The 19,247-nt window shown below is 44.9% G+C and overlaps 1 protein-coding gene across 1 annotated transcript in view; it reads right to left on the bottom strand.

The window, feature by feature from the left end:
- Positions 1–19,247, bottom strand: part of TPRA1 (transmembrane protein adipocyte associated 1) — an 86,689-nt gene that overhangs the window by 10,549 nt on the left and 56,893 nt on the right. The window contains exons 6-9 of the mRNA XM_069206261.1: positions 19,083–19,162; positions 11,548–11,658; positions 11,204–11,264; positions 6,054–6,156 (exon numbers count right to left, since the gene is read on the bottom strand). Coding sequence (XP_069062362.1) covers positions 6,054–6,156; positions 11,204–11,264; positions 11,548–11,658; positions 19,083–19,162 — 355 coding nt within the window. The remainder of the gene's footprint in view (positions 1–6,053; positions 6,157–11,203; positions 11,265–11,547; positions 11,659–19,082; positions 19,163–19,247) is intronic.

Genomic DNA, 19,247 nt, shown 5'->3' with positions numbered 1-19,247 from the left:
GTGCTCCTGTTGCCCAAGGGGCCGTATGTAAAGATCAGAGGGGCCGCATGTGGCCCCTGGGCCGTACTTTGAGTATCCATGCCTTAGAGGTACCCCCTGAAACCTACTAGTCCTGTAGTGTGCTGGCTGACTGGTACAGTCCAGCCTGCCACCACAGACATGCTTCTGACCCCCTAGGAGGCGAGGGGCATGCTCTCAAAGGTCAGGAATAATGCCTGCTTTGGCAGGAGGGGTTTAACCTCCTCCAGCAGGATGGCTAGTGAATCTGCATACCCGGGTTAGAGACTTCAAAGTCCCTGCCGCCTTTTATATATGACCCGGCATTCCCCAGACCTACAGGATGCCACCCCGTGCCCTGAGGCCCATTTTGCACCAAGCCTGGAGAAATATTAGCTATGCTAGGAGTTGTGGAGTACACCCAGGTCAGACACAGGTGAGCTGCCGTATGTCCCCCACTCTAGGAAAACTTCACCATCTTGATGATGGCAGAATTAGGAACTCTGGGACAGGGTTATGCCCACTTCCCACATGAAGGTCATAAAGGAGTTGTAGTAACCCCAAGGGTAAGTTGCCCATTTGCTACTACCCTTCACTCCCAGTAACACCATTAAATCTAGTATTTCGGGGAGCCCTTGGCACCAGAGAAACAGATTCACCTGGCTCAAGAAGAAGGACGCTGAACAGCTGCAAGAACCAAACTGAGGAGCAGCAACTGACTTGGTGCCAACCCTGCAGGCCTGCTTGCTGTCCCCAACAATTGTGCCAAAGACGACTCAGTCTGCAGCTGTTCAGCCTCCAAAAGAATGGGAGGGATGCCACCACTTCACTGCTCAACTGGAGATGCTGGCTGTTTTGTGGAGCTACTTCCCTGCATCCTACAGACACCAAAACGCAAGCTCGGTTTAATCGATCTGCTGACCACTGGCCTCACCGACGCAGCAGCTACCCAAGAGGAGGTGTTAAGTGCTCTCAGAGGTCCTCCCCGTGTCCCCAGCGAGTAACGAGACGCTAGACCCGACAGGAGCACCGCAGCACCAATACCAGGGGTAGCGACCCCTTGCAGCAGCCAAGACTTCTTGGGGGTCCAATCCATCCAGACACCGACCCTACAGAGACCGACCAGCCGATGAGGGATGTCAGCCTGACAGGAGCCTTCACCCAGAGTGACCTAGCTGTCCAGTTGTGTCCCATCTCCAGGTCGACACCTGAAGCAAGTGAATCTGACCGTCACGACCCGACACCTCAAAGCACCTCTGCACCCTAGCCCCACAGCCCAAATTCAAGTGAACCGACGGTGTCCCTAGCAGCCAGAGACCCCTCCCCAAGACCTGAACTCACCTTTGAGTTTTGAGGACTGGACCCCTAGACCCTGCCTGCAGCCTCTTTCTGCGACCTCCTGCCAAGACCGAGTGCTTCTAACCGCTGTGACCCACCGGATCAAAGATCATTGCACATGAGCCCCACAGCACCAGTCCAGCTCAACTGACGGTGCAACCTGGCTCTAGAGACTCGATCCTCCCTGTGGGTTTGAACCGAATGGCCACCCCAGTTCCACCTCCAGCTTCTTTTTACAGGTACTGCTCTCCATTGACTTCAACAGGCCACCCAGCACCAAAAAGCACTTCTGCACCCTGACACCCCAGGGCAGACCGAGGTGTCCTGTTGGTGCTACCTTCGGCCTTGGCCCCTATACCTTAAGTCCTGAAGAACAGTTTTGTAAGTCGCTAGCAAGTGGTCCTATTTAGCGTATGTTTTCCCCATAGGTTAACATTACCGCAATTACAGTATTGTCTATTTGAAGGCTGAAAACCTATCTTGAAAAGTACTTTCCTGATCACGAAGAAACTGGTGTCTAAGATAATATAAAAACCTGCGTTCTTTTTATAAATTGGTGTTGGATTCCTTTGTTGAGTGCGTGTCCCATTTATTGACTGTGTGTATACTACAAATGCTCAACACTCCCCTTTGATTAGTCTAAGCTGCTCAACACACTAGCACAAAAACAGAGCACTTGGTATTTTTAAAGAAAGCCCACTAAACCAATAATGTACTTCATTTTAGTGTACCATAGAGAGAGCCAGCTTCCTACTCTCATCTCACCGGATTTAGGGTACTAACACTATATGATGAACTGACGAACAAGACAATTCAAGTTATTCATCACTACGTTCATCTGTATGCAGGGTTCTGATCTCAGCTTTATAGAAGGCCCTCACTACACTGAGCCTGAAATCTACATGGAAATCTATACAGAGGTGGATGTAATACTGGGTAGGCCATCTTGCTGGAACAATGGGAAGCGCTCTGGTATTGTACTGGGAAAGATAGTCCAAAACTGGGAGAACAAATTGAAAGGTTAAGTCAGGTTGGTCATTAATTCCAGGCTCATGAAATGCACCCTAAAGGCAAGGGTTAAAGGCTGATGGGGGAAACAGTGGACCACTGTACATGTGTGATGGCAGACTCTAAACTATCTATAGGCTTAGGCAACAATGGGAAAATAGGATGGGTTTCACTGTCCTCTATACAGCAGCTTTGGTGACTATGGGACATTCAAAGAGCAGTCACATCATGAGTCATTGCATGCCATGAGATGATTGGTAGTGCAGGCAGCAAAATGAGAGTCCTGAGCCACAGGCTTTGTCATCTGCACCCCTACAAGGAAACGCTGCTACTGCTCTCACTGGTTAAATGGCTCATAACTGGCGTCACTTGCTTTCCTTATGTGTGGGGCGTGAATGAAGGCTTTGTGGAGTTAACTGAAAACTTGGTAAATGGCAGGGTCCATTCAGACACCTTGTGTGTGCCGAGTATGTTTGTTTTGTTGCTGCTGGTTCTCAATGTGACTATAAGCAAAACTCTGTCTTAATGCAATACAAAAATCACCTGAGACCTGCCCAATCTTACCTGACCACTAACTCTCATCTTCAGGGTCTGAAGAAAGTGGACATCAAAAGGAATATGCATTTCTCCAGGAATAGAGGAATGTTCAATCTTTTAATAAAGAACACCCTCTCTGGTCGGCTCTAGCTTTGCCACACTGGCCCCTGGACCAGTACTGGGTGGTAGATATTCAAGACACTCAGGCGGACTGAACACTGGTGTAGGAGAAAGTCATTAGACCACGAGTGGAAGCTCAAGAATATGGGCCAGCGTATGGGAAGCATGTGCAAAGCCATCCTGCTGTGACCAGTGGAAAGATGGAAAGATAACCTAGCTGCACAAGGAGCACCACATCACCAGCCAGGAGCAGCTGAAGCGATTCAAGGACAAGGGCTATCTGCCTGGACAATAAGCTTTGAGGGCGTCTATACAGACCAATGTTGCACAGGAGCCACAAGATTCTCATTGTACAACCTGAGAAGAGAAAAGAACATCATATGGGTAACCAGTCCACCAGTTGGGTTACCAGTCATCGGAAGAGGTACCAAGCCGGCACTGTCAGACCAGACATAACTGTACAGTGCCTGTATCACTCCTTCCCACATCCAAGGAGGACCACGAGATAGTATGTCTTCACATCTCTGGGGAGGGGTAACATGGGATCCAGAGTTTGTTGGCTGGTGCTTTCTGGAACCACTTGAACCTGTTTTCTGGCCTCTATTGTTCTGGAGATAGCATTTTTGTTTAAATACCTTCCAAACCCTAAGTCAAAGTCCAGTTAGCCTAAGGACTGACCTTGCCAATGATTGCAGTGGGATCCCAATGGTGCCCACAATGGAAACTACTGAAGACGCCAGGAACATGTAGGGATGAAGTCCCCTAAACCTGAGGTACCCTTAGGACTCCATAGTTGGTTCTGACCTACTACTTCTATGGGCCTCTAAGTGCTTGAGGGACTCCAGTAACTTTGAATGGTGTATTACTGGGACATCAATAAATCGGACTCTGGTCACCAGTGGCTTCATCGCTGAATTTTCTAAACAGCCTCTGAATTCAGTATGATAACATATTTTCTTTGATTCGATTTAGGGGCTTACAGAAACTCAAAGGCTTCAACAAACTGAGCTAACCAGCATGGCAAACATGGTTGGACCACTACGGTGACCAGATCTAGTAGCTAAATCAATAGGGGTATCACTCTGCTTCAAATAACTAAGGTGCGCTTCAGGGATAGACACCATTTCAGCACGAGGTGGTAAAAAGAAAAATGAATCTATTTTTTATGTATAACCCTCACTCACCCCATTAGTGGAATGCTGCGTCATCAGGTTCATTCTGGCCCCTAAAAACCAGGGTGGCCTTGACAGTATTCCAGGGAGCTCTGTGCATGTTAGGGTGTGCAGGGGAACCTAAGTGTAGATAACAATTCACTCATCTAAACCTAAAGTGCCCCTTTATTAGTGGGGTGGACGGGCACAGTCTAAAATAATTATTATAGAGGGGCAAAGCAGGATATAATGGTCTTATGACCCTCGTAACCCCAAGATGTTTCTGCCCTACTCTAGTGACCAAGGAAAGGTCCTGAGCATTCACCATGGCAGGCTCGTTTTACTATTACTACCCCAGTGACGTCCTTTGAGTGGTTACCATGAAGTGGGTATTTTCCAGGCTGCACGGGGCGGAGAGAGGTTTGGCCCCGATAGGGAGGGTAATGGTGCTTCAGGAAGAGAAAGTGGTGCATTTAACTGATCTATCCAGCCACCTCCCAATTAAATGAAATCCTTTGTCCTAGGAAAAATAAAGCAATGTCTAGTCAGTGATGTTATAGTGAAATAGTTACTATGTCATAATGTGTTTGAGTTTCTAACCCCTACCACTTCCTACAGCAAACCCAGATTGGTCGTCATTGATACCTAAAGACAGTCGTGTGACCAAAACAAGGTACTTGACTATCGTGATTGAGCGAAGAGTACTGTGGTTAAGCCATCTGTGATAATTCCGCCACAGGCCCAGTAACTTCTGAAGGACTCAGGACGCCACGAAAAAGGCCTCAGATAATACAACTATAGTGCAAGAGGCAAAAGTTAAATTCTGGGGACAGAATACAGCAAATTAGAAGAAATAAGATAATAAGAACAAAATAATAAATCAGAACAAGTTACTGTGCAAGTAAGATGATCAAATGAGAAAATGCAGAGGCAGGCTCTAGAAATCTTCAGAGGGTACTAAAAGGAAAGGAAGTTGGAAAACAAATGAAAGGCTAAGGGGGAGAATTGCACAATACTTGAAAACCTACATAGGGTTATATAATGGCTTAAGTAACACTTCTCTAAAACCTTCATTATGGGTAGCAACATAATTGTTTCTCCATCAAGTACTGTGAACAGGATCTAACAAGCACTGGCAACGCCAAAAGGGCATGTGTTGCATTTTGAGTCCTGACTAAAACATTGAGCTAAAGCCCGATGCTGTGAAAAACTTAACAACAAACAAAAGATGCAATGTATGAATGCGCTAAAGAATTTAATGAGTGGTGTTTCACTGTACTTTTGAGATGTAAATTAGTCCCTCATGCACGGCAATGCAAGCAATGGATAGGAGGACTATGTGATACAGGAAACATCCGAAAGCATAAGGTCAGACAGACATACTCCAGCGGATGGAGCCGAAACCCACTCTACATTTTAAACAAGCAATAATAGGCAGAGACAAATAATGCGTCAAGACAGACCTGAAAAGGGTGTCTAAGGCTGATACAGCAAACTTTGAGCTTAATTCATGAGCAGAGAGAGCTGTGGGTCGAGCTCTGCAAGAACAGGAGTGATGTAATTGAGGTTTTGTGCACCTCTAAGTACTATTTTCACACCATCATGCAGTATTTTCTCTGGCGGTGCTTAATAACCAAGCATTAACGTGTTGCTATTTCCCAGGCATATGTTAATCCTAAAAGCTCCTGTTGAAACTAAGCAGCATAAGCAGTCTCTCTAGTGTCTGCTTTCAGAAAATTGGATGGTTCCAGATCTATATGTACTTATTTCATGTTTTTCAAATACTTCCTTCAGTTTAGAATCAAAATCTACTGCCTTCCTCCCAGCTTAATCATTTTCCTAAGAACACTTCAAGGGTGTTTTCAGCGGGGAGAGAAGTGCGGATTACGCTCCAATACTTACCATAATCCCTGGATGATATCCGCACACAGCAGCGCGCTGCCCAAGCCTTGAATCAGGTTCAGCAGGGAAAGAATGGCAGCATACACATAAAAGCTTTTCCTTGCTGTGAAAGCAAAGCACAGATCTTAAAATCAGAGCCTGCAGGCTTTGAAAAGTGATTGTGAGCAGGGCACAACACCCATGCAGACGAGAAAACAAACCAAGGGCCAGATTTATCGAACAATTTTGCTTTCGCAAACGGTGCGAATCGCACAATTCGGCCATTTGCGAATGCAAAAATGCCTTTCAAGATGTATGAAAGGCATTCGCAGTGCAATTCCAAGGAATCGCTAAAATAGTGATTCCTTGAAACTGCGACTCCATTTAGGGAATCGCAAATTGCGATTCTCTAAATCGGAAATCGCAAATCGGGAATTCCTATGTGCGATTTCCAAAGCACATGTGTCAAGCATTTCCTAGATGCGAATTGGGCATTGAGGAAATGCAGTTACAACCAAGTCCAATTTGGTGGTCAGCATGTGCAATTTTTAAAAATGTATTATAAATGCAATTTTTAAAAATGCATTATAAATGGATTTTTAAAAATGACATGTAGCGCACACATGCACCTAGGGCATGTGTGCCCTTCACATGTCCACAAATATTTTTTGGGGGTGCATCAAATGGGTCTTTAGCCCCCCAGCACCCTGGGGTTTGCATTACCTAATTTGAAAATTACTAACAGGAATTCGCACATTAGATAATGCAAAACCATTCGCACCCATGGGCCTACAGGCCCATAGGGATGAATGGAGTCCCATTTCCTAATTTCGATACGGTAATAGCGGTTGCGATTTTTAAGAAATCGCTATTACAGAATCGCAATTTTCATACACCCCATTTTGCATTTCTTAAATAGCGATTTTAAAAAAATCGCTATTTAGGAAATGCAAACTGGGACTTTGATACACCTGGCCCCAAAAGCCTAGCTAAACAATGACTGAAATGGCTTTTTCAACCTAATACCTACTAGTTAACCATACTTTGAATAATACCGTTTTGTGGTCTTTCACAAATAGTTCAGGTTTGAAAATGTGATTCAGGGGGGGAGATCAGAGCAGAGATATTTGTACTATGTACTTGTGCCAGAATGCTTTTGTCCGTTTTTTGTACATATATATATATATATATCCACTTAGTGCAAGGCATAAAAATGCTATAACAATAAATAACATGTAATCCGAATAAAACAAATAATACAATGCACATTATATATTCTTTAAATTGTAAAACATCAATTGAGATTAAAAATGAAAAATGTACTAAAAATAATTTGCATGAGGCCAGTCGACGTCTGCAGCGAGCGGGTTCTTGATCGTTGATCTGCTTCTGGCCTTCCTCAACAAACCGGGTTTGTACTCACAGAGAGAACCTGCTCACTGGGCAAAGGCTGGAAGTGCAATGCTCTGAAGGTGTGAGCATAGGTGTAAAGGTCTCCACAGGCCTGTATAATCCCCACAGAAACATGTTTGTCTACTGCATGCATTGTACTTTTCTCCACTTTCTTTTCTTATAAACATTCTGCCAATCCATCCACCATGCACAAAACAATGAGAGAACACTGGAGAAATAGATGGCCATTATCACTAAGGTGCACCATCTCAGTACAGACACAATCCAGGTGCTCCAAAGCCACATCCGAGGCCAAATGCCTGTCAGGCATCTATATTACAGGAAGCAAACCTCTTATGGAGTCATACATTTAGCAAATTATCATTAACTATTACAGAATGTCACTGCCTTGCTCCCCAATCAACCAACACTGTGACATGTTTCCGCTACAGACAGTGGTCTGATGAATTGGGTTTAGGAGGGACATGAGCCATTGTGGCTACATGCAAACGCCCTTTTGGTGCAATATCTCAGGACCAGTCCTCATTTATCAACGTTCTGATGTGTCTATTAGTTTCTATGCAGTCGATAACTTTAAGTTTGGAGTAAGGCTGATGTGAAGGCCCAGACTTCCCTTTCTTCTTTGAAATGATGGCTTTAGCTGCTCGAGGTCCGCTATACCTCTCACCAGTATTAAATCATACAACATATACCACTGTTCCTAGACCACCATCAGGTGCTTTTATTACTAACAGAAGGCTATGATTGGCTTTATCGACTTTTATGATCTTTTGTGATTGGTTGTTAAACCTATAAGCATCACTTTATTCTCAAGGTCAACATCTCTCTAGGTTCTGATAACGTTTGAAGTTTAGAAAAACACTGGCAATAATCGCTTTCTAAGCTATCAACCTCAATTTTTTAAAACTTACAAATAAAACCTTTATATGTAAAAAAAAAAAATATTGCCTTGTTTAAATACCTTAATTTTGCTAAATTAAGTCCGTAAAAACATGTTTTTCTGATTTAGCAAACTAATTTCCCAATTAAATCTTTTTGCACGTTTCACAGCTTAGGAAAATGTGCAGAAAGGGTTTCCGGGCACTTAGGAAAACAAGCATTAGCAAAGCTAATAGGTCTCGCCTTAGCAAACCTGAGAATTTATTAGCCAATATAAGGAACATACAAAAAATAACTGGTACACATCTAAAAATGGACACAAATTATAAATATATATATATACACATCATATGTATATGTATATATATATATATATATACACATCATATGTATATGTATATATATATATATATATATATATATATAATAATGTTTGGGGGCAAACATGAGGCATACAAAACACTAGGACAGACCTATAAAGCGGTGAAATAGAAAATCCAGTTCCTAATCTAGGTACAGGAAAAAAAAATCTAGATCAAAACATAAGGTAGAAATCAGGATAAAAGAAGGTAGGTGAGGAAATGCAGATTTTTATGCAGTGACCACAAGCTAAACTGCTTTAAAAATGCTAAACCAAGAAACAATCAGAAAACCCTCAGTGCTACAATTTCAGTCAGTAATTTAACATTAAACTTTACTGGATCCCAAACTGAGATGGCCTAGCACCAGGTAAGATACATCGAAAGGTTCCATAATAGGCAGACTTCGGACAGGAGAGCAAAGATTTAAAACACTCCATAGGATAATAAGTAGGAGTGGGTTCTTACTTGTAATCCTAGCTCTTCACCATGGGAATTCCTTCTGAATTCATAAAAGGTACGTTAGCTGTTCATATGTGCAAGATCCCAGAACATACATTGTCTAGCATTTTAAAATGTTTTCCAGTTGATCCAAAAACAGAATACCCAAACAAATAAAAACCTAAAGTATTCAAAAAAGTGCTGGATGGAAGGAATTAATCTCAGTTACTGGTAATTACTCGGGCAACATCCCAGTCCATTGTTATTTTGCACACCATGCTACCTCAGTTTGGATGCAGCTATGTGCAAATCAATCTTGCTCCAATGAGAACGGTCCAGCCCAAGCTATCAGCAAGTCCTCCCATAAATGGAGCACAGCAACCCAAGGCTGGTTTCGCCTTTAGAAGGGCTCATCAGTCGGGTATGGCTTGGTTCCAGTAGCATGTGTGCACAGGACTCACATGTGGACATCCTGTCCCACTTAGAGTGTCACACCGAAGCATACAAAAAAGCATGATTCGAATTCTTCAAATATTCTGAGCCACTAGTAAGTTATTGGAGCACATCTTAGTCAATTGTTATTTTGCACACCATGCCACCTTCCATCACCTTGTTGCTTTTGCAGTAGATCCCCTAAGTGCATCGGGTATGTACAGATGTGGGTCCTGTGCTTACTTTATGACAGCACTCAAGCTATACTTCATTGACGAGACCTAAGTAGGTTGAAACTGGTCTGGAGTTGCTTGTGTTCCCATCTGGAGGGGATCTGGCCTGGTATTTTGGGCTGGATTGCTCCCTTTGGAGCAGGGCAAAAATTATTTCCAAAAGGTGGGTCTCTGTCTAGAATGGCAGAAAAACAATGGCCTGGGATGTGGCACAGAGTAATCACCAGTGGCATAAATTAATTCAAAAATGTCTTCAATCCTGTTTGTTTAGTGTACTTCCTAATTGTGATGGGTATGCCCGGACATCGAACGTATTGTGCGCATTGTGCAATAGCAATCAAGCTGATGAGACTAGGCCAGATGTAGACGTTAGTTCTCCGTTGCCCTGAGCAAGCACCTGCCCGCCAAATTTCAAGATGTCCCCCAGCCCAGCGGACAGCTCTTCCATTATGGCGGTTCCTGTGAATTAACTGAAAGTTTGATGGATGGCTCCACCACTACGATGGAGCTGTGTGACAAACTTTCAATTGTTTTGATATTTCAAACGGAAAAACCTAAACCGGGATATTCTTTTTTTAAATAAAAAAGCATGGGGGTCATTAACGCATTTTACCTAGCAGTGACAGTCCATGAAACTGGCCATTTGTCTGCCTACTCGAAGTAGGGTGGGCAGAAAAATGGTCAACCCTCCCACGGCCCTTACTCTGTTGGGCCATCAGTGATGGAAATTGAGTAGTCTCCGCAAAAGACATACTGAAAGTCCACCGAACTCTAAATAAGGCAGGTGGACTTTTGGAGTGGCAGAGAAAGTACTCAGTCACTGTTGCGATGCCTCTCTGACAAACCATAAATCGGGCACTAAGTAGGTCAAAACTGGTCTGAGGTTAGTTGTGTTCCCATCTGGGGAGGACCTAGCCTGGCAGTTGGTGATGGCCTGCCCCTCTTGAGTAGAAACAAGACTAATTTGCATAAGGTGGGTCTCTGCCCCGAATGGCACAGTGGGTGAAAAAGGATGGCCTGGAATGCGGCTCACAGCAATCGGCAGTGGCTGAAATCAATTCATGCATTCCTTTCATCACTTTGTTGATTTTCAGTAAATGCTCACATAGGCAACATTCTTGCCTTTTTTCTATTCTGCCACTTTACCATTTTCATGGTACATCTGGTTGAAACACCTCTTAAAAAAGAGTGAAGTAAAGAAAAAACAGAGCAGTAATGATGCAGTTAGTAAAAACCACTGTAGACTGTAAAAAGAGGTCACTGCTCCTTTGAGAATCTTGAGAGCCACAATGTCCCATCATGCCCAGCAGGTTCCTGATGAATGGAGCACCATAAGATTCTATACAAGACCCTTGTGTCCGTATTGACTGCATCAACCAACTGGTCACAAAACACACAACAGCTAGTAACTTACAAGGAAGTGCAATCCGGTCCTTCACAGGTGTTTTTGGAAGTATGACGACCAAAGAATATACCTGCAGAGGAGCAGAAATATAACAGTAAAAGACAAAGAGAACTTTTCTATGATGAAAGCAACTTAGTTGTCTCAAGTTCCACCAAATGCAACTTAGTTAATTTCAGACTTACTTGCCATAGGTTAAGCTGGACAGGCTCCAAACAAAGAGTCAAGTGCATTATAATTCAACTGCAAAAGTTTAGTTTTAGTTTCATGGGCAGAGCTGCTTCACCTAATCATTCCACCCAACATCCTTTGTTAGGGCTTCAGATTAAGAACGATATGTCCATCCCTGTACTTACCAGGAAGAAAAAGCAGGAACTTGCAAGCCAAAAGTGTCTCCCTCCATGGCCGTAGATGTTGAAATCTTCTGCGGAGAGGTGGGCATCGGGATAGAGGATTTCCAAAGTCCCCTAAAACACAGGAAAGAGCTTTTCTAAAATGTCTCAAATTGAGTTTGATGTATGCAGCTTACAAGTCATAAGGAGGCAAAGGAGTTCATTTGTTTATCACACAACTGCAATCTTAGTCAATTTGAAACATTAACTCTGCATTTTCCATACATCAAGATGCAGACGTAGGGGTGGGCGGTAAACTCTGGCGGATTTAGCTCCGGTTTGCCCACTCAGTACTTCGCTTTGAGCGCAGAGTTCTGGAAAAACTCTTGTCAACTGCCAGGTGGCAATGTTTTTTCTCACAAATTGCTCACCAACATTAAGACGACATGCAAGAAAGTCAGGCACTAGAAGATTTCTCAACGCGGCGGGTGCAGCAGGTCACTACCCCTTGCACTGAGAAAGCTGCTGCTCGAGTAGAAAATCTACTTGAGAGGCAGAAAGAAGTAGCGCCCTCTGGCACGTCACGTGGTGCTATCGTGCTGACTGTACAGCGCAGGACACGCTCTACATGCTAAAAATCAGCGCAAGCAGTGCAACGTTCCAAATTCTGCCGCTCGCAAAATTTCACTGAGGTTTTAGGTAACTGCAGAATTCTCCAGACTGAAACGCCACGAGTTCCGTCCATCCCCTACTTAAAAGCAATCTTAATGGTTTGTCATCAATAATAGCAAATACTCAGATTTCATATTTGGAAAAAAAAAATGCAAAAAAATACACTGAAGGATATAAAAAGTGATTGCTCTTGCGCTCGTTTAGGAGCACCATTGACACAGCAGCACTACAGTTAAACCGGGCGTCCCCTGTACGAGCAGTGTTTCTTGAGCTCTGGGCAATTAATTGAGAGCCCTCCAAAGCCTCCTTTCTATATACTGGTAAAATTATGGAATGGTAAAAGCCTATATGGATACAGCAGTAACAAACACTAAAAGTGTGGACGTTTTCCTCAAATGCTTTCTTGTATCTTTGGCAGTTCTGTGATTTTTTTATGTCTTCCTTTTCATTAAATTTCAAAAACACCCAGTTGCCTTCTACCCATCTTTTTCCTCATTATTCCCAAGCTTTCCTTTGCATCCCTCACTTTGCAGTTGCCTCTTTCGCTTGTTCTACAACAAAGATCACTTCTGTCTCAAACCTCTGCCAGTGGAAGCCAATAAACACCAGTGAGATGGGTGCACACCAAGTCTTGCTGGGTTTTGTGTTCAGTGCTCTAAGACTGTTGGTTTCTGCTTTCACCACAAAGCTGTTTATCTCCTTAAAAAGCCTTATTATTTTGCTTTTGAAAGCATAGAGAATGCAGAACAACGTGCAGTATACACATCTTAATATATTGTGAAAGAGCACATCGCTTAGTTTCAAACTAGAGACACAGAAGATCTATGGTGTAAGCAAAGAACTGAAAATGTATTAATAATAATGGTGCAACATGGGCATCACAAAAGGGTGGGATACGAGGAAGCGGACAGGGTTGTATGGAGGGAACTGAAGAGGCTGTCTTAAACCAGTAATCCGCCATCCAGATCATATATCCGTACTGTGTTTGTATGTGGAATACGTATGAATGGAAAAACAATTTTCATTAATAGGAGGAATATAAAAGTAAATTATAGTATAACAACATCTGTCCAATCACTGGACCGGAAAAGTATCAATCAATTCTCAATTGAGATGATTATCCTAAAGAATGAGCAAAGTGTTTCTACACATTTAAATGTACTGGCCACAAGGAAAAGAAATACAGACCAATGTTTGAGTGCTTGGTGCTAGAATTGGCATGAACATGGTCATACTCATCGACTCATCTGATGTCCTGGTCAGCGTCTGCTTACTCCCCTCTGCGCAGCTCCATCTGTCACCACTGCTGCTGCTGATCAAACTGAGAGCCTACCGGACTCTTAGTTCAAGGCCCACCTCCACCCACAGGCACCCACCTGCGCCTCATCCCTGTTGGCCTCGTGGCCATCTGTGCCTGTTGTGTGTGTCTCTTTGCCCTTTTCCTGTACCTTTCTCTCCTTTTTCACTTTTTGCGCCTTTTTTCACTTTTCCCTTTCTCCTTGGTGCGCTCTGCTCCCTGCCACTTGTGCCCATGTGGCCCCGCCCCCTCCCTGTGAAGCGCTTTACCGTCCTCCTGCATCCCAGCTGACTGTACCCTCCCTCCCCTTCTTAATGGGGGCAGCTATGCAGTCGCGCCACTTGGACTGCGCCCACCGCCACAACCCATGGTTCTCCGACCATCCATCATTACAAAGCTAAGACCCTCCATACAATGAACACCGGACACTCCGCCTGCCATTACCCATCACCCAAAGACGCCCATTGATCTTTCTCCTGCTTCAAGTGCCACCAAAAGCCGAACCCCCTGCAACAGGAACAACAATCACCCACACGGACTGCCTTAACTGCATCCTCCTTAGCCTACTCTCCTTCCACAAACATGCTGTGGAACTCTGTGACCTGCTAGACTCCACCCGGCCAGGCATCGCCTTTAGCACAAAAACATGGACAAACCCAACGTCAGCCCTGGACATCACCACGGCCATCCCCAGCGACTACAAACTGCTGCTCAAAGACTGTTCCACTTGGCCAGGCGGCGGTCTGGACACCGCACACAAATCCACCCTCTGCCTGACAACCAATACAGAAGAACACTCCCCCCTCATGAAGCACCTCCATTTTCAGATCCATGTCAACCCAAATTCCTCCTTCCCTGGCACCCTCATGTACAAGCCACCTGGCCCCCGCCCAGCATTCGTCGAATCCATCGTCGACATAATGGCGTCCCAGGCACTTGCCTCCACGAACTACTTTCTCCTTGGCGACCTCATCTATCACATCAACAAATGCAATGACCACAACACTGCTTCCCTGCTCAAGAACCTCACCACAATCGGCCTGAGGCAACTGGTCACCTCGCCAACACACACCACCAGACACTCACTCAACCCCATCTTCTCTTCCAGCAACAACATCGCATTTGACAACACCTCCACGCTACACTGGACTGACCATCACTGCGCATTCATTTGTCCACCACCACACCTACCGTCCACCTCAGCACTATCTGCTCTCCACGTAGGAAATGGAACCAGACCACCAAGGAGTATCTCACCAAAACACTCAGCAAGTCACCACCTCCCTCTGCCACAGACGCAAACATCTCAGCACAGAAATTCCACCAATCGGTCTCCGAATGCGCCAATACCGTAGCGTCACTCCTAATTACCTCATGTAAACACGGCTTCAAGAAGGCCAGCAGGTTCTCCCCCGCACTCCAGGAGCACCTGCAGACGTCTAGAAAAGAGACGGAGAAACAGCAAGTCCCTGGAGAAGCTCGTGGCCTTCAAATCCACCATCAAATCTTGCCACCACCTCATCAGATCCACTAGAAAAGCTGACCTGCAGGACTGTATAAACACCACTGCACACAATACCAAAGAGCTCTTCGCCGTGGTTAAAGAGTTCACCAAACCCCAGTCGGATGCTACAAACATCCCTCCATCTCAGGACCTCTGCGACAGACTAGCCACCTTCTTCCATCGAAAAATCAAGGACATCTACAATAGCTTCAGATGCCAAGACCTGCAGAGTCCACCAACAACCCTCCAGCTCGAATCCTCCAAACCTTTACAGATTCTGCACTGCTGGGCCATACTCATCACGGACAAGACCCACTACATCATGAGCAGCATCCACTCCGGAGCCCCTACTGATCCCTGTCCCTACCACATTTTCAACAAAGCCAACACCTCCATCGCACCAGAGTTCCGCCACACTCTCAACTGCTCCATGGAGATGGCTACCTTCCCGGAGGCCTAGAAGCACGCTGAAATCCACGTGCTCCTGAAGAAACCCCCCACCAACCCCCTGGATCTCAAGAACTAACTCTGGGTTTCCCAGCCAAGATCTTCGAAAGGGCCATCCACGCACAACTCTGCAAACACATTGAGGATAAAAACATCCTGGACATCTCCCAATCAGGTTTCAGGAGCAACCACAGCACGGAGACCGCCCTCCTCAATGCCACAGATGACATCCGCTCACTCCTCAGCCAAACAGCGGTCCTCATCCTACTGGACCTATCGGCTGCCTTCAACATAGTCTCCCAGCACCCCCTCTGCTCCAGACTCCACGCAGCTGGCATCCGCAGCAAGGCCCTGCAGTGGATACGCTCCTTTCTAACCGGCAAAACACAGAGAGTCATACTCCCCCCCACCCCCCCCCCCCCAACCTGTCAGAACCTACAGAGAAAAGCTGCAGGGTGCCCCAGTGCTCCTAATTGAGCCCCACACTCTTCAACATCTACATGGCCCTGCTCGTGTCCCTCGTCAGAAGCCACGGACTGAACATCTCACTGACCGAAAACCCTACAACTGTCAAGAAGAACTTCCACACTGGGATGGAAGGAGAGCTGCCTCCAGCTCAACTTAGACATTACTGAGATCCTCATCCTGGGACCCTCCACATCCACCTGGGAAGACTCCTAGTGGCCTGTGACTCCCTGCACCCCTCTCCACAGCCCCCCAGCCCCTAACGTATGACACAAGCAACCTCAGCTTCCTTCTGGATCCATTTTTGGCCATGATCCGGCAGGTCAACTCTGTCACACCCTCCTGTTTCTACACACCCCGACTTCTCGGGAAAAACTTCAAATGGATCCCAAATTACTGCCGCAAGACCATAACTCACACCCTGGTCACCAGCAGGCTCCACTATGACAACACCCTCTACGTTGGAACCACTCAGAAGAATCTGAAGAAACTACAGCACATCCGGAACGCCTCTGCCATACTCATCCCCTGGCGCGAACACATCTCCAAACACCTGAGACCTCTACTGGCTCCCCGCCGAGAAAAAGATCAACTTCAAACTCCTCATCCACGCATACAAGGCTCTCCACGACCTAGGACCTACCTACCTCAACCACTGCATCATTTTCTACTACCCTGCCAGACCCCTCTGCTCAAAAAGCACTTGCCACCGTAACCCGCATGGAGGAAGATCCTTTGCCTATGTTGCGGCAAACAGCTGTAACACTCTGCCTCTTCACCTCAGGCAGTCTCTATTATTACCTCAATTCAGGAAAGATCTTAAGACCTGGCTCTTCAACTGAACCAGAGAGGACTGATCCCCCTCAGCGTGTTAAAACCCTTACAGGAGAGTAGTGCGCTTCACAAATTCTGATTGATTGATACAAGCGTATGCAGGTAATAACTATTTAAGGGATGGGGATACAAACACAAACGTAGGTAGTAGTATGGCTACAAAAGGTGACAGCTATGATGTTACAATCGTAGTCATCATTCAACATTGAGCATGATGCACCTAGATTAAGTATGGACCCCAAATGTGAGAAGTCTAGTATTCTGTAAATTGCACATTTAAATGATGCCAAGGGAAATGAATCAGACTTTTGTTCATTTATGGTGGGTACAATAAAGCTGTTGATTTCTAAAATAAAGAGAAGATTGTCTACAAAATTTGAAGCTGAAAGAATCCTACTGGTGACCAACTTGACTAGCGTGGTCAAAGAAACAACAGCATTTACGTTGATGTTCAAGTTGTTAACCACTTTGGAGGCCGAAGGGTAGAGGGGTGTTTTAATGGTGGGGACGTTTAGATGTTGGACCACCCTATTTAGCCACATAATGCTTTAAGATGGTAAACAATTTGAATATTATTTTTAGGTCGAGCGTGCTAGCGCTTTGACCTGTTGTAGGTATTGTGGACTTTTAACCACGTCCACTGCATACCAATCACTTTCACTCGTTTGTGGGCTTGCCTTTCAAAAATCCTTCATCACTGGTAAGTGCTTTACGTTTGTCCCTTGTTGGAGCAGTTTTTTTACCACCTTGCAGACTGCCCCTGGTACATGGATTATTGCATGACTGCCGATACGTCTGACTGCAAGCAAATTTCTTTTTCTTTTTGTGTCTTTCCTTTGCAGCCATGGCGCTTTGAATCATCTTGCTTATGTCAACTGTTTTACTTTTCTTTTTCAATTTATGTGGCAAGAAATTTACAACGCTAATAGCTCTAACTCGAGCAAACGCGAGACCCATTGCATTGCAAATGCTTGTTTCTTACTATCATGGAGTGAAATTCATTGGGACCTCTTTCCCTTGTCTATTCATCTCCCTCATCTTGCTCCTCCACCATTTCTTCCCTCTTTGCCTTTTAAGGTGGTGTTAGGGGTGGTGATGGGTCAATGTTTGTGACATCGGAAGGGATTACCCAGAGTTATTTCACATTGGTTTAAAAGAGACTGTGCTCTATTTCTCAGTAATGGAGGTATATTCTGTTTAGTTTCTGGCTGTGTTATCGTCAGTTGAAAATATTGAAAAATTAAGGTGGTGCCAAGAGGTCACACAGCCGTGGCAATATTGTGCAGCACCAGAGATCAAAGCAGGCTTCCATGACAGACAGACAGATGGGTAACAGGTGACACTTTCCTAATCCCTGGTGGTGCTAAAACAAAGTAAGAATAGAGACAGTTGTAGGAAGGAGAGGATAGGAGTATCCGGCAGTCGTAGGCACCAGGTTTTAAGAGCTTGAAACATGGTCAGAAAAACACCCTACTAGGGACTGTAGGGCTTGTGACGTGAGATTAGGGTCACCAAAGTTACTCTGTAATGCCCACTTGAATGGACCACATGCGGCTGAAGAACAGAACGGATAGGAAGCTGAGAGGGGTACTGGAAAACAGAGTGGCTGCTCTGCAGGAGGGAAGGAAAGATAGAAACTAGGAGTCAGACTGTAAGATTGCAAGCAGGGTATGTGAACGGGTGGAGTCACTGTGCCCTGCTGCAGCCAGCGATATGCACTACGTATTGCAAACATAGTATCTGCTTAGCAGGGGTTCAGAGGCCTTCACAGATGCCAGTAGAGACTGGTCTCCCAGATGAGAGAAAAGCAGTAGCAATAATTGTTTGAGTGGGTGTGTTTTACAGAAGATTTAGAGAGATATACACATAAAATTCAAGATTTTTAAGCTCAATTCAATACAACAGAAAGATGTGTCCCACATGGCTATAGGTAGTACGTCACAGATACATTTCTGGAGCAGAGACTGCAACTATTCCAAAATAACCATTAGTTCAATGTCAGAAGCAGGTCAGTGAAGCTGTGATATTTAACTAAAGTGACAGCAATGGCTCAATTCAATCACAGGTTAATGTAAGTGGAATGACCAGAAGCCACATTGCCTACTTACGGCTTTGGCCTATATATTTATTGCTAGCTATTGCCATGGAGGGAGCATGCAAGAGTATAAGGGCAGGCGGAGAGGGGCAGTTCTGCCCGGTTTTATTTTAATCATGGTATGTCCAGTTGCACTGAAAGCCCAAACAAAAGCTTGAAAGATAAAGTATGCTAGTAATATTTTAACAGATTTATCATTGGTCCTGCCCTGCGAGGACTTTCGTACAGCGGAGGTGCAGGCTTACCTGAGTTACAGAGTATGCAAGTGATAACACTGTTGTGATTGCCAAGATACGCTTTACACTAGACTTGCTTTCAAGGTGACCTGAAACAATGAGATAAGAAACAGTGTAAAAACTATGCAAAGATCGCAACACAAAATAGACTATCGCTTATAAAATTGATCTCGT

Source organism: Pleurodeles waltl, chromosome 9 (genome assembly GCF_031143425.1).
Source record: "Pleurodeles waltl isolate 20211129_DDA chromosome 9, aPleWal1.hap1.20221129, whole genome shotgun sequence".
NCBI classification, from domain to species: domain Eukaryota; kingdom Metazoa; phylum Chordata; class Amphibia; order Caudata; family Salamandridae; genus Pleurodeles; species Pleurodeles waltl.
This window is presented reverse-complemented; position numbering and strand designations above follow the sequence as displayed.